This window comes from Mustela nivalis (genome assembly GCF_964662115.1).
Source record: "Mustela nivalis genome assembly, chromosome: 6".
In the NCBI taxonomy this organism is placed as follows: Eukaryota; Metazoa; Chordata; class Mammalia; order Carnivora; family Mustelidae; genus Mustela; species Mustela nivalis.
This window is the reverse complement of record NC_139025.1, coordinates 4,465,928-4,481,962: the sequence shown is the minus strand read 5'-3', so window position 1 is coordinate 4,481,962 and position 16,035 is coordinate 4,465,928. Positions and strand designations below refer to the sequence as shown.

At 49.3% G+C, this 16,035-nt stretch overlaps 1 protein-coding gene across 11 annotated transcripts in view; it reads left to right on the top strand.

The window, feature by feature from the left end:
* PPP2R5C (protein phosphatase 2 regulatory subunit B'gamma) overlaps positions 1 to 16,035 on the top strand; it is a 121,585-nt gene that overhangs the window by 24,494 nt on the left and 81,056 nt on the right. For 5 of the 11 annotated variants that reach the window (XR_014313475.1, XR_014313476.1, XM_082737480.1 and 2 more), the window contains exon 1: positions 4,136 to 4,558. The exons of 5 other annotated variants lie outside the window; for them this stretch is intronic. Coding sequence is in view for 4 of the 6 variants with exons in the window: in XM_082737480.1 (XP_082593606.1) it covers positions 4,465 to 4,558 (94 nt within the window). In the remaining 2 variants the exon portion in view is untranslated. Of the gene's footprint in view, positions 1 to 4,121; positions 4,559 to 16,035 lie in introns of those variants that run through there. One more of the 11 variants, XM_082737489.1, reaches the window with a different exon arrangement.

The window sequence follows — 16,035 nt, the reverse complement described above, 5'->3', positions numbered from 1 at the left end:
CAACCAGTGTTCGTAAGGATGTGGAGAAATTGGAGCCCTGTGCACTGTTGGTGGGAGTGAAAATGCTGCTGCTGCTGTGGGGAAAAGCACAGCAGCTCCTCCAAGAGTTAAACATAGAAATGCCATATGTCCCAGCGATTCCGCTTCTGGGGTACACCCCAAGGAGTTGGAAGGAGGGGCCGAAAATAGACGCGGGCACACCCCTGTTATTCACAGTAGCCCGGAGGCAGAGGCGGCCTGAAGGGCCATCTGTGGATGAATGGGACAGCACGTGGTCTGTTCAGCCTTACGAGGGAAGGAGGTGCTGACCCCTGCTAGGACAGGGACAGACCTCGAGGACGTTTCACCGAGGGAAGGAAGCCAGTCCCAGGACAAACACCAACTGATTCCCCTTGGATGGGTCCCTGGAGTGGTCAGATCTACAGAGATAGAAGTTCAACAGGGGTCAGGGGGGAGGGGAGGAGGTGACCGAGGCTGGGGGGCCAGAGGGGGGAATGGGGCGTTAGTGTTTTATGGGGATGGAATGTTGGTTTTACAGGATGAAGAGAGTTCTGTGGGTGGACAGTGGTAGCAGCTGCACGACATTATAAATGGACTTAATACCACTGAGCTATATGCTGAAAAGTGGTTAAGAGGGTGAATTTTATATAGTGTATATTTTAGCACAATTTTTAAAATATTAAAATGTGACGCACATTCTACTACTACTTTTCTAGAATAGAAACATTTCTAGAATAGATTCCCAGGAGTAAAATTACTTAAAGAATCTTGATCCACTTTGCCAGATAATTTTAATTCTGAAAGGATCCAGACAACGTACAGATTTGTTGGCAGGGTCACAGCATGCCTTTACAGCGGGGATGACTGTCATTTGTTGAAATTATTGCTGATTTGAGAGGCAGAGAAATACTTTTTTATATATAAAAAGAAAGAGTTATAGCTCTCTCGTGAACTGAATCAACATTGAGGCCCTGTTTTTTGTTTGTTTGTTTGTTTGTTTGTTTGTTTTAATAGGTTTTATTTATTTGACATAAGAGAGAGAGAGAGAGAGAGGCAGGCTCCTGCCGAGCAGGGAGCCCGATATGGGGCTCTATCCCAGGACCCTGGGATCATGACCTGAGCTGAAGCTAGATGCTTGACTGAGCCACCCAGGCACTCCTAGGCCCTGTTTTTTATAAGCAACATCTGTCTTTCCTCTGGTCTTGAGGGAAGGAACATCCAGAAATTTGTACATTTCTTCAGTGTGAGCAGCACGCATGAAGGGTTTGTCTGTTGTCTGTAAATGTCCTATTCTCTTGATACTCACTTCCCTTCTCAAAGCTGTAGGGATTTGGGGGGTTGGGGGGGCTTGGGTTTGGTTTTTTATTCAACACATCTCAGATTTTATATTGGTGCAAAGACTTAAATTGGCTTATCCCTATATCTCCAACCAGTTATCTAAGTAATCTTCCCCTTTCCACTGATTGGAGAGTCATCCTTTGTCATAATAATGCACTTGGGTACATACGTTTCCTGCTGGGGCGTGGGGCCTGTGGCTTCGTCTCACGGATCTGACCTGCTTCGTAGCCTCTCATTACACTGGCCTGAACTCACAAGCTTCCCAGTGGGTAGGACTAGCCTTACTCACAAGTAATCTCATTCTCTTGCTTTTTATTTCCAGGGGAACTTTAGAACTGTTTTGTTAAGAAAAAAGCAAAAGAGACCCAACCAAATTTTGACTGCAATTGCTCTAAACCTGGAAATCAGTTTGGGGGAAAATGAACAGCAATATATTCATAGTATTTACCCTTCCAGACCAGGAGCCTGTCTCTGTGTATCTCTGTTCCAGTGTTTTTTCCTCTCTCCATATTACTCTGTATTACTTCATAGTACTCCGTAGTGCTCATATGTTTCTTTGCTTATTTATGTTCAGGGTGTATTTATCTCTTTCTTCTTCTTTTTTTTTTAATATTTTATTTATTTATTTGACACAGGGAGAGAGAGAAGGAGAGAGAGGGTGCCCCTCAGGGTGTATTTCATCATGATACCTAGATCACAGTTCTTAAGTTATTTTTTTTTTTTAAGATTTTATTTCTTTTCTTGACAGATCACAAGTAGGCAGAGAGGCAGGCAGAGAGTGAGGGGGAAGCAGGCTCCGTGCTGAGCAGAGAGCCTGATGCGGGGCTCGATCCCAGGACCCTGAGACCATGACCTGAGTTGAAGGCAGAGGCTTAACCCATTGAGCCACCCAGGCGCCCCTAGTCCTTAAGTTCTTTCAAGAACTACTTTCTATGCACAAGGCTTCAAAAGAGAATGGGGGGGAATCACTAATAAAGTTGAGATCCTTTGATCTGAGATCATTAGGAAAAATACATCAAGAAACCTCTTCACTTGTTCATTGACTTCGAATCTGTATGTTTTACGTAAAGATCCTAGGAGTCTTTCCCCCTCATCTCTTCATTTTAGCTCATCAGCACTGTCTTGGGACAGGCACAGCCCCCTTCTCATCGCCTGTGAAATACCAGATCATTTGAGGACAGGTCTCTGTGTTTAAAGTACAGATCTGCAGGAAGCACCTGCCCCGGACCCCTTCCTCAGCCCCCTGTGCACCCCTCCTTCCAGTCACACACACGTCTAAGTTCACTGGGCATCGCTTCCCGGTGAGAAGGTGGTGGCGGTCCCCGGAGCGCTGTCCTTCCCGCTGTCGGACAGACCCAGTGGGTCAGCAGCCAGAACTTAAAGTCACATGACCTGCTTGAGAGCACGGGCAGTTCATGTTCCACTTGCAGAGGTGTGAGGCCAAGTATGTACAGGTGGCGAAGGACTGGTCCCTACTGCTTATTAGAAATAACTGTGTGACCAGCTCTGGAACCCGGCGGCACCCTTCCGCCCTGGGACACAGGGAGGCCCCGGGTGGGATTTGGTTCGCTCTTACAAATTTGTTTTTGTGGTCAGTATTGAGCACACTGGCTCTGGGGCCTTACTGAACACCCTGGGCCGTTGTAGTGGTTCACACCCTCCTGGAAATGTGGGGCGTGCCAGCCTGCAGGCATCACCGCCAACCCCCTTGCGTCTCAGGTGTTTCTTACTATAGGGAAGGAGGTCTGGGAAGCAGGGGACTTTGGCAGTGGCGTTCAGGTCGGGGAGCCATAGGAAAATGCCTGAGCAGAGATGTGGTTTGGACACAGTGTCTGTGTGTGTCAAGAAGTGAGGAATCCGTTTCCCACTGTGCCTGCCAGAGACTTTCTCTGAAGTTTGCTTTAACTAGCAGGGAGACTTCTTTTCGCTGGGGGTCACCTCTTTGATCCCCTCCTCATCCTCCAGAAATGCTGTCTCCTTGGCACAGCTTTTTACATTAACTCCTTCTGGAGAAAAGAAAGATCTAAATAAAGCTTTTAAATTTAGCCCCATAGGCTAATTTTAGCCACCCAACAACTGGGTGGTTCAGTCATTAAACGTCAGCCTTCAGCTCAGGTGATGATCCTGGGGTCCTGGGATCGAGCCCCACATTGGGCTCCCTGCTCAGCGGGAAGCCTGCTTCTCCCTCTCCCACTCCCCCTGCTTGTGCTCCCTCTCTGGCTGTGTCTCTCTCTGTCAGATAAATAAATAAAATCTTAATAAAGGTATCCCCATTAAAAAAAGAAGGGAAAGAGCCTGTTTCAGAGACTTTAAACTTAAAGAAAATTTCTATCAACTTCAAAGTATCTAATGTGTTGCCATCTTTAAGATAAAAAGCAAACACTGCATTTCATTTTATAGCTCGCTTTTAACTGCCTTTAATCTGTAGTGCTTTCTAGCTCCTCGATTTAAGGAAGCTTTCATTTCCCGTGTAATTTTTTAACTGAATTTTTCCAATAAAAACACCAGATCCCTGGGGGAGGGCAGCGTTTGAGGATCAGCTCATAACTGGGCAATAGGGGAGGCTGAGCCCGAGTCCCCAGCAGCGACTTGGGCTTGCCTAAACACCACGAACCTGGGTTGCCCGCGTGCTAACTCCGGGTCAGATGTTGGAGCACCTGGAACCTGGAGCCGCCAGCAGCCAGGCGGGAACGGGGCGCCCCTGAGTTTGGGGGGGCCGGGCGCCGGCGGTGGAGTCCCTGCGGCTGGCACACGCTTGTCCGCGGCCGCTCCCCATCCGGGGTAGGGCCGGCTGGGGGGAGGGGATGTCCCCGGCCTCAGCCCTGCACCACTGGAGAGGGGCTCTGGGGCTGGAAGTTAGCGGGGAGCGAAGCCTGCGGGAGCCGGCAGCCGGCCGGCGGCCGCGCGCACTGACAGCCGAGCTGGGCGCTCTCTCTCCATTTGCAGTTTTTTTAGTGTCATTTTAAGTTGCAGCTTCTGGCCAATCAGCGAGCCCCATGCCTGCTGACATCACGGGGCAGCCAGTTCCCTCCAGCTGCAGAGCTTCAGTTTGTCTTTTTTTTTAAACTAAAATGGAGGCTGGTTTCTTGCCTTAAGGAGTCCATTGCCTTTCCCGCTGGAGTCTAGATGTGGACATGTAATAAGGCGGGCAGCAGGATGGTGGTGGACGCGGCCAACTCCAACGGGCCTTTCCAGCCCGTGGCCCTTCTCCACATTCGAGGTGAGTTCCTGTGGGTTTCGCCGAATCGGAACCTTCTGTGGTTAGTTAATAAATGGCTATTGTGCTTCAGATAAGAGGAGCAGGAAGTCCTGGCCGGCAGGGCCGTGCGGCTGCGTTGCGCACTGAGCCCGCGGAGGTGGGCTGTGTCACCGCGGGCTGGCATTTTACGAACGACTCGCCGAATCGGAGTCTGGACAGAGGCCTTGCACGCATAGTTCAAAGCTGGTTTTTCTGCTTTCGGCTCGCTCTCCCATCCCCCTTTCGGAGCCGTGCTGATGTCAAAGGATGTGAAGTCACTGCCCGGGGAAGGTATTGGGTGGAGGTGGGAAGGAGAGGCGGGCAGGCGGGCAGCGCCCGGCCAAGTTGTCGGTCCGCGGAGTTTCTGTTACATCTGGGTCGCTCAGCGCGGGGAACGTCTCACCGGGGTCACAGCTCCGTAAGGAAGATGGATCGCCTTCAGGAAATAGGCAGAAATGATCGGAGGAGAACTTCCTTGAAAGGGGGTTGTTTTCATGCTGCCTGGGGAGCCTCAAAGAGGAACATGCCCGAGCTTTGAGATTCGGAAATCTATTGTGGGTCGTAATGTCTGCGATGTGAGCGGGTTCTGGAAGACTAGGACGTATTTGGCATTTAAATAGGTTCTGTATGGACTCCGGACTCTGAAATTTAAAATGGCAACAAGTTTTCAATGCGTACGTAGGTCTCGCTTGCTTTTTGTAGTTCATACAAAATTTGGGTTCAGAATTGAGCTGAAGAACACAATGACCGTGGTCTTTAATAATAATTGTATTAAAATATAAGTGTCTGGGTATACTTAATTGGCATTTTAAAACACATGTTAAGGTGACATACATTTTTTTGTTCATCATTGGGAGAGACAGAAAATGGACGTTAAGCTTTATCAGATCACTTTAAAATGTATAATGTCACAGCTACGCCCTGACAACCCAGTTGTCACTGTCAGAGTCTCCTCTGCGGACGGGGTTAAAGAAGGGTGGGGGCGCCGTTTCCAGGTGACTAATAGTCCGTGTGACTAAAATGCCCGACAAGATTTTTCAGGTCCTAGGGTGTATCCCGGGAAGATAAACCGCTCGAATACTCAATCTGTTAGAATAAAATGGGTGTTGCTTTTCTCTCCAAACCCTCTTAATAAAGCTGGTGAAAATTAATACTCACCGTGACCAACTTGTAGGTTGGGCTACACATTCGCTGTTTTACTGTGTGTGCCCGGGGAAGAGCCAGTGTTGACCGCAGACAGCATTTAAGATATTTTAATGTCAGGAACCAAATGGGTAAAAGCAAAATGTAATTGTGCTTGGGTTTAAATTAGTTCTTAAATACCAACCAGTTAGCCATAAGATCATTTTATTACATATGAAATAAATTTTTATAATTTTAAGATACCTTATAAATAGGTATTTATTCTGGTTCATGAGGTTTTTTTTATGATTTTAGTAGACACTTAAGGCACTGGTCATCTTTTGAACTGAGTATCTTCTGAAATGGAATCATTTGGTTTTAGAGACAATTATTTATAGCACACTTGTTTTTTTATTCCAAGACTTTATTGTACACAGGTTGGGTGTTTTGCCTTTGGTTGAGTCAGTGTGACTGCGAACTGTGGAGGGAATAAGTAGTGGAGTGTATTAACCCGAAAGAGATTTAAGTTTTGTTTTGTTTTAAGATTTTTATTTATTTGAGAGAGAAAATGAGAGAGAGAGAACATGAGAGGGAGAAGGGTCAGAAGGAGAAGCAGACCTCCTGCTAAGCAGGGAGCCCCATGCAGGACTCGATCCCGGAACTCCAGGATCATGACCTGAGCTGAAGGCTGTCGCTCAACCAACTGAGCCGCCCAGGCGCCCCAGAGACTTGTGTTTTTAAGAGCGAGTAACCTGTAGGGACTGAAAACTAACTTTTAATTGAAACGGGAATAATTTCTAATTTCAAAACTTGAAGAACTCTCTGTTTACTCATAAGCAGTTTTTAAAGGAACATGTCAGTGTGCAGTTTGGCAAGATTCATTTTACTTCTATCAGTTTTTACATTCTTGACGCGTTGAACACGCAGGCGGCTGCTGTCCTGTATACATCCAGTGCCGAGGGTCAGTAATCTGGACTGAGGGGTGCAGCGCCACCCCAGAGCCAGTGGTTTTGTGGAGAGACCCACGCGGGCACCCCCCGCCCCATGCCCGAGGGACGCGGGGCTGACGTGAAGAGGCTGGGGAGAGGGAGCCAGGAGGGGGCGACGCTGAGTGCTGCCTCCCTCTCCAGGGTGCCAGGGTTCCATTCAGGGAGGAGAAGGGTCTTCCACACGGAAGGGAAAATGACCTTCCAAGGTCACACAGCCTGCACGTGGTCAGCCAAAATCCAAACCTAGCCAGTTGTTTTGTTTGCCGTGTTTAAAAAAACAAAAAAGCAAAACACACACACACACAAAACTTACGTTAAAATAGGAATTTTGGCAGTTTGTAGAACCTTTTGCCACTGTGCATGGCCCCTCGTGTGTATGACATTTGTGTGCCCAGGGTGTCACTTCTTTATTTTACGTGTATCTGACAGTTCCCCTTCCACGCAGTGCCAGGCAGGTCCCTAACTCACAATGGGAAGCAAGCCCTGTGGCCCCGTGTTCTGACTTGACAGCCCCCTGCAGGGTGGGTGGGTGCCCAGGTAAACAAATCAATCCAATCACTAAACTGTTCGGTTGTCCCAGTGGGCGGGGTGGTTCTCTTCTATTAAATAATCTGGAGTTTGCCATCCATATGGTGAATTAGCATATCCTAAAAAAGTTCAGGCTTGCGAGGAACACACTGTTGAAATCTACATAAACTTTTCTGTCTGTAGTAGGAGAGAGCGTCACCTGTACTTGGGGGCTGTAAATTTAGCTCCATGACTTATATCCTGATCTTCCAGCGCCGTCCAAGAGAACTGCCAGTGTTGGTGGCAGCATTCTCTGTGCTGGCCGTGGCGGTAGCCCTGGCCACATCTGACCACAGAGCTCTTAAAATGTGGCCAGTGCAACTCAGAAACTGGATTTTGGATTTTATTTCATGAGAGTTATTTACAATTTCAATAGACAGTTGTGTCTGTGGCCACTGTGGTGACAGCGTGGGTCTAGGCGGGGGTCAACACTTGTTCAGAGAAGGGCTGGCCTACCTCAGAGAGGACGCAGGTTCTGTTCCAGGCCCCCCGCAGGAAAGCTCATGTCACCATAAATCAAGTCTAGTGAAGGTTTTGGTTTCCCAATGTCTCTAGAAGTCACATCACACCCTGCTCCAGCCCATTTAGTGTCAGACAAAAACAGTGCACACTTACCTTCATTTAAAAATACTTCATTGCTGAAAAGTGCTAACCGTCGCCTGAGCCCTCAGAAAGCCCTTGTCACTGACGTCACCATCACAAACGTAATAATGACGAGCAAGTTTGTTACGCCGCGAGGATGACCCAGCTGGGACCCAGAGACACAAAGGGAGCAAAATGCTGTTGGGAAAACGGCACCCACAGACCTGCCTGATGCAGGGTCGCCACAGACCTTCAGTTTTTGAAAAACACAGTATCTGTGAGGCAAGTGAAACGCGGGGTGCCTGTAAATCAGTCTTTTTGGCTGTGAAAGCAAGCATGGGCAGTAAGTAAATGAACAGGCCTGCCTGTGTCCCAGTAAAGCATTATTTACAAAAACAAGCGGCCCACCAGACCTGGCCCATGGGACCCAGCCTGCTGACCATTCTAGACTGTTCTAGACCATTCTCTGAGTTTTTGAACGGCCTGTTCATGTAGTAAAACGTGTTCCTTCCAGAGCCAGGTTTAAAGCAGGAATAGCCAATCCATAAAGATGTTCACGGCCGGAGAGGAGTGAGCTCTTGACCCTTTTCCAGCGGCATGATTCCGGCCCCCAGAGATGTTAAGTGCTTGGATCTTGTCCTACTTGTTCGGAAACTCGCTCCGCTGAGGAGTCTGTCTCTGAAGGACTGAGACGTAGCCGTGGCCCCACGGGGAACTCAGGAGTAAATGATCCCTTTTATGGGAACCCATTTTTCTTGGGATGTTGAGTCCAACTCCGGAAGTTGGTTTCCTCACACCTGTGCAAGGCCGGTGGCCCACCAGACGTCGCGCCCTCCTCCCTGATGTGATCACAGTGAGGACCGTGCCCAGCGGTATCCACGTTCCCCCAGCGTTTCAGGGGTGACCAGACCCGGGAGCCTCTCTCTGCCTAGCGCCTCGGATCAGCTCTAGAGTTCTGCTCCACTGGCATCTGGCATGGTGCACCTGTGGCAACTCTCGCTGTGGCAACTTTCCAGAAATCCGCCTCTGAAGCTTACCAAGAGTGATGCTGGACATGACGTCATTTCTTTCGTCTTCCCAAGGGTGTGTGGAAGGTAACGAAGTACCCTTGGGGTGGGGCGTGTTCGCGTCAAGTCCTGGGGCTTTGTTCATCAGTCTCCCTTGAACTTGGGGGTGATGTCTTCCAAGGGCTTTCCCATCAGGTCTCCAGCAGCAAAACTAGTTTTGCCTTGCAGCAAAAACTAAACTCCCAGAACTTTTTCACAAAAATATGAAGAATGGGAGAAAAATAAAGACCCGAGCTTGACAAGCAAGAAGAGGGCATGTGTTTTTAAACCTTGGATGAGGACGGACTCCTCGCAGGCCAGGCGGTTGGGGCGCGCTGTCCTTCTCACCTGGCTTCTGGTTCCATACATCGCGAACTGTTGCAGAGTGGCACTCTTCTAAGCAGAAGGCACTCTGCCGAGCAGAAGGAGCTTTCGAGAACACAGACTGGTTCCTGACAGCATCCAGACACGTGCCAACATCCCCCTTCCCCAGGGTCGCCAGGGCCCCTGCACCTTGTACCGCTACTCATCCCCCAACAGCTGCCCATGGCCATTCGGGAGGAGAGTCAGCGCTCGTGGGGCATGTGAGGTTAGGGCCGTGTCCTCACTGAATCCGTCCAGCATCGTGAAGCATTATCCCTGCTCTGTTCTAGAACAGGGGAGCCCCTGGCCCAGGGCCACAGAGAACGAAGGAGCTGGGGTCTAAGATCGCGCGCTCCCCTCTCCCCCACGTCAGGGTGATGGGTGTTTGTAAAGCCTCTGCATCCCATGCACCTTCTCTTTCCCCGAGTGTGATGTGTTCGAGGCTGGAGTTCAGAACTCCTCTCACGTCCCCCTGAGAGCTTGCTGCACTGCACCTGTCCGTTCTCGGCGCGACCCTCCCCTTCCCCGCGCCCCGTTTCACCCCCCCATCTGCCAGGTGTTGATTATGGCCTCCTTTTCTGGCCACCTCCACGAATCGCAAGCGTCCCGGGGAAGGTCACAGTCGTGACCTCTAGCACCGTCCCTAGAGTGTAAGTGCAACTCAGTCAGTCAGTGTGGGTGGATTGAACAGAAGAAGCTGTTTCTCTGAAGGGGCCGTTCAGCTACTGTTGATTTGGTGTATTTTCTAGCTAATTACTGGATCCGTCAAACAGTTGTTGGCAGGCTCACAAGAGGCTGTCCAGCGGAACTGGTTAGAAAGGTGGGCCTAGGGAACCACTCTGCTGGGCCTGGCTTCAGACGAACCCGCCTCCGGAGCAGACAGAAGCAGTACCACCAAGCCAGTGGAGACATGGAGAGCTCCAGAACCAGGTGATCAGTCTCTCCCATTAACACACTGAGAGGAAGTCATTTCTTCCCAGCTTGGAAGGACACTGGAGTCTGTGAGGACAGAGAACTAAAGCATGGTGACATCTGGTTTTGCTTTTGCCCTTGGATTGTTCATAAACTAAAAGCCCTTCTATTAAATAAATAAATAAAGAGACATAACAAATACAGTAAGTGAATCTGTATCAGGTCTTTGTTCTAAAAAAATAAAACAAAAACCTATGCAAGATATCTTGGGGGCAGTTGGAGAAAGTTGAGTGCAGAAGGACATGGGGTGCTGGGGAATCACCTGTCCGTTTTCTGGGTCCGGGGAAGGTGAGAGGACATTGTCGGCACAGTCCTCCTTCTTAGGGACCAAAGATAGGTGACTTAGTGCCATGTGACGAGCTCTGCCACTTTCTCGAGATAATACAGAGAAAAATTGCCGTAAAGCAAATACGCTAAAATAAGAAGCACTGTCAGATGTAAGGAGGTGGGCGTCCAAGGGTTCCTTCGACTTCTGCACCGGTGTCCACTGTTCCAGACTGTTGGAAGTGCCCTGAGCGCGATCTGCTTCAGAACAAATGTACAAAGGAAATTCGGTTATTCAGAAATTGTTTCCTGAAGCAGTGGTCTTCGTGTTCGAGTTTTGGCTTTATCTCTTTTTGCCTTTATCACGCTGTTGACACATGGGCAGCTGTTGGTGAAATAGTCGGGTGAGGGTTCGGCCGTCCCGGTGGGCCAGCGCTGAGGGCGGCAGCGGGCACAACCGGGACCGCATGTTGCCACACGGACAGCAGCACCATCTCCCCAAACGGTGTTTTGGGGGTGTACACCTTCTTTGATGTTTATTGGCATTTTTATTGGTCTTTTAAAGCAGAACAGCCTTTCGGGCACACTTGCAGATAAAACCAGGGTTCCTTCTGAACGGGAGAGGTGGGGGTGCTCTGAGCTCCCCAGCCCGCACCCCTGCACCAGCCAGCGGAGCCATCCTGGGCAAGTTGGCTCAGTCTGTGCCTAGAAATGGGAATCAGGTGCCCTGCCTCTCCGGATTTCATGAGGGTAAAAGGAGCAAACACTTAAGAAGTGCTTAAAATGGGGCCTGAAGCTTTGTGAGCTCCCCACAACTTGTCACCCCTTTGCTACGTGGACTTCAGAGCCCAGCATCTAACCACAGTTTTTTTTCCCTTCCGCTGTGTTACCTCTGTTGGTTCATCTTGAAGCCTGTTCTCCCTCCCTCCCCCGCTCAGCACGCCTTTTCTCCTCCCACAGTTGGCTTTGCCGGTTCAGCACGGTGAAGAAAGGAGCGGCGTCAGGAATTCTGGAGTGTGGACTGTGTCCCACTTAGCCCTGGTGTAGAAGTAAGACCGTGGCAGGCACCACCCCAGTGGCCTCGCTGGCCCCTGTGCTCAGTCCTGCAGCTCTCGTGGGTCAGGTCTGCTTGGTGAAACCAGAGACAGGGCGTTTGCTTCCATTCCTCCCCTCCCCCTGTTGTTAATGCTTTTGAAGAAGGTCTTTCAAGAACATTCAGGAAGAATGCTATTTTCAGAGACAGAGGTACATGATCTGCGATGAGGCCCAAACAGGGGGACTTCCCTATTGTTCCCCTGTAGTTGTGTTTATTTTTTTCCTAAAGATTTTATTTATTTGAGAGAGAGAGTGTGCGCATGCTTGCAAAGCAGGGGAAGCAGGAGAGGTAGAAGGAGAAGCACACTCCCCACCAAGCAGAGAGCCCAGTACAGGACCCTGAGATCATGACCTGAGCTGAAGGGAGAGGCTTAACGCACTGAACCACCCGGGCGCCCCTGCCCCCTGTCATTGTATTTAAATGCAGGTGTGGCTTCTGATGCTCTGGAAATTTGACTTCCGAGAGTTTACTGTCTGGTTGTCAAATCCCAAATATGTTGAATTCCTCTTTTGTGTTGAGATTTTTTTTTATTTAAGATTTATTTATTTGAGGGAGAGAGAAGCCCCAAGGAGACCATGCTGAGCAGAGAGCCCGACACCAGGCTCTCTCGATCCCAGGACCCTGCAACCAGGACCAGAGCTGAGCCCTCTGGCATGCTGGAGCCAAGGGGCTCATCTCCAAAACTGAACACTTGTGTGAGTTACAAGCTGAACTAGCCCCTTTTTTCCGGATTGACGTTCTTACTTGCAAGAACAAAAAGGCAGACACACTGTCTTGAAAAGTAATGAACTGAGTCAGGCAATTCAAAGGAAACAACAGGGACACTGTTTGTTGCCCACAATAAAATTTAAGCTTGCGGGCAAAAGTTTGAATTTTGGAAAGCTTGTACCTGCCAGCATGAGCTCAGTGGCTGCTCCTGCAGCAGTCCTGGTAATACCAACAAGTAGAGCTTCTTGCTGTGTCCCCGTGGAAGGTCTGCATGACCCCACCTGGGTTCCCGGTGTGCGGGAAGTGATGCCACCAACAATTACAGGCGGAAGAGGCATGCAAAGCGGAGGACATAGCACGGGGTCTGGTGTAAGATGCCCGTCAGCATAGCTTCAGCTCCTGTCCTGCAGCCGATTTTCAAGAAACTACCACTTGTTGAATGTAGGCATAGAATCAAAAGAGAAGTATCCACAGTTTTTTGAAAAAACTCATCAAGATGCCTCCCTTCAAATAAACATGTCTGTGTGGGGATGAGCTTTTTTTTTTCCTTCATGAACTTCAACCAAAACAGCATATCAAATGTCGAAATGCGGGGCGCCTGGGTGGCTCAGAGGGCTAAGCCTCTGCCTTCGGCTCAGGTCATGATCTCAGGGTCTTGAGATCGAGCCCCACATCGGGCTTTCTGCTCAGCGGGGAGCCTGCTTCCTCCTCTCTCTCTGCCTGCCTCTCTGCCTACTTGTGATCTCTGTCTGTCAAATAAATAAAATCTTTAAAAAAAAAAAAAAAAACAAATGTCGAAATGCAACTCTGCCTGTCCTCTGTTAAGTTGGGTATGAAAGAGATATGCAGGAATGTAAAACTGGGCAGTCTTTTTTTTTTTTTTTTTAAGATTTTAATTACTTATTTGGCAGAGAGAGAATCATGAGAGAGGGAACACAAGCAGGGGAAGCGGGAGAGGGAGAAGCGGGCTTCCTGTGGAGCAGGGAGCCCGATGCGGGGCTCGATCCCAGGACACTGGAATCATGACCTGAGCTGAAGGCAGACGCTTAACGACTGAGCCACCCAGGCGCCCCTGGGCTGTCTTTTTGCTGATTTGGGGGAGGGATTGTTTTCATAATAGTTAGGTTCACACAAAATGAGCCTGTTCGTACTGCTTTACACGAGTTAGTGACTATTTTAAACATTCCGAGGGTCCCTGGGTGGCTCAATCGGTTAAGCGTCCAGCTCTTGATTTCAGCTCAGATCATGGTCTCAGGATTGTGAGATCAAGCCCCGCCTCGGACGCCGTGGTGAACGCGGAGCCTGCTTGGGATTCATACCACCCTCTCCCTCTACCCCGCCCCCTCCTGTCTCTTTCTCCCTCTTTTTCTTAAAAAATATATACTTATATATGTTTACATATTTTTACGTTTTATAAGCATTCTCTAATCTGGTCAGAGTCAGCAGCTGTAACCCACATAATCCAAGCTCTCTAGGCCCTGTGGACTTCCAGAATGTACGTGGGTCCTGACACCAAAAAACTTAGAAGCCACTGGCCGAGGAAATCTCTACCGCGGGCTGAATGTGACCCTGGCCCTATTTTTATCAAGCTTCTGTACTTTTTTCTTCACCCCCTCCCCCTGCCCCAAGAAAAAGAGAAGTCCAAATTAAAGTCCGCCTGCTGGTAACATAAGTGTGTCTCTTAGGCCACGGTACTGTCTGTGCCCCGTGCCTGCACCACGGGTGGTAAAGTCAGCCCCGGACACGGAGCCTCCCTGCCCACCTTGGTCCACTTTCTTGTATCTTTTTTTAAAAATCTAAAGAAAAACAAAAACAAAAAAATCCATGTGTGAATATAGCCACTTTAAACATTTGTTTTATTTGCAAATCTAAAATTCTCCCTGGCCTGAGCCCCCCGAGTCCGCCTCCTGGCCTCTCTGCTGGCTTCACCGCGTACCGTTCTAGACATGCGCGCACACTCACGTGCACAATGTGTGTTGGTATTCATGGCAAGTGTGAGGCATTTTTTATTTACTTAAGAGAAAGATTGACATGAGAGCAGTTTTAGAAACATACACTTTTTACAGGTTTTTAGTATCCAATCGCTCTCTGCGGTGCTCTGATGTCCCGAGCTAACATCGTTACGTCATACCAGATACACGTATGTGCCGTACACTCCTAAGTGTGGTCTCCCGCACCTCCTTGCTGCCAGGAGCACCTGCCGCATGCCTGGGACTGTCCCAGCGGCTCTCAGAAGCCCTTGACACCCACAGGCTGGCAGGAGAGAAACTCGTGCTTGTTTTACGGGCGTCGGAACCCATCTCCCGAGCGCACCTGACTGAGTGCGAGGCCGAACGAAACCTCTCACGGTCTGCCTAGAACCTAGGCCACTCCTGCCGCGCCAGGCTGCCAGAAACGTGGCTTTCTGTTTCTTCATGCTTGAGACCTGGCCCCAGGGAAACATTTTACTCTAGAAAGCATCGCCGACCCTCCTGTGCTCGCTCTTGAGATATTTCCGTAGAAGGTGGAAACATGGAGGTTTTGTAATTTTACCAGGCCGCCCATTCCTACCAGAACCCAGAGCTCTCAGGTCGGTGGTCAGGGTATGAGTCACTTGCCGGGGTCCTCGACCCCTCCGTACCTTCCTGAGTCTACAGATTCCTTAGTTTAAAGATGCATTAGGGGGCACCTGGCCGGCTCTCAGGGGAGCATGCGACTCTTGATCTCAGGACCCTGAGTCCGAGCCCCATGCTGGGTATAGAGATGACTTAACAGCAGATATGCGTTTGATTAAATTACTTATTTTCAAGGGAATTGAAAGGAAGGTGCTTGGATTCCTGTTCGTCTAGGATCCCTGAGGATAAAAGCATGTCACTTTGTTCTTAGGAGAAATGCTTTGCCTTAGAAAACTCACGTGGCTGTCCAGTGAGGAAGGGTTCTTTGGAACTCTAATAAATCCAGGCACTTTTCCTCTTTGCAGTGAAGTCAGTCACAAGTGACATTACGCTGAAAAGGGCCTAATCTTGAAGGTTGACTGGAGTTTGTATCTTAGGCCAAGTTGCATTTAGGATGCTCGGAAACCCTGACCTCCTTGTCCCAGACCCCTGCCCCCTCCCCTAAAGCACTCCTTTCTCCTGTACGTCTTCGATTTTCCAGATGAGGCCTTCACAGACTGACCTCCTCGGGCCTCACTTGCTTTCTGGCGGACTTTTCTCATTCAGACAACACAATGTCAGTAGCTTGAATCGTGCACTCTTTACTTCTGAATGTTGTGTGTCGGTTACATGTAAACATATATCAGAATCCTCATCTTAAACATTTTTTGGCATTTAATCTTGATCGGAGTTGTAATTCTCTGTATCCAATTAACTGATGGCCAGTTGTCCTGCCTGCATAGTTCAGAGAACCGCTTTCGGTGGGTCACGTGTGTTGGAGTGCATATGTGCACACACACGTGTTTACTTGGTGCAAATATCAACCTGTAAAAAACTAGCGCAGTCAGTAATCTCGATCTTTATTTAGTACAGGGCTTGATCATTTGCCTGCGTGAGGTTTTCCTCTGCTTGAAAAGAAGGAGAGCCTCCTTTTGAGTGAAGTAGAAGCAAGCCCCAGAGCCCCCCCCCCCCCCGATCATTTTTCCCACCAGGCTTCACATCTGAATGTTAGAAACAGTAACGACAAAGGGAAGATTAAGAAGCATGTTCAGGCATTCTTTGGCAGAAGACAGGGATTCTGCCAGCGGAAAGCCTTCACTGCGGCACCCAGGGAAGG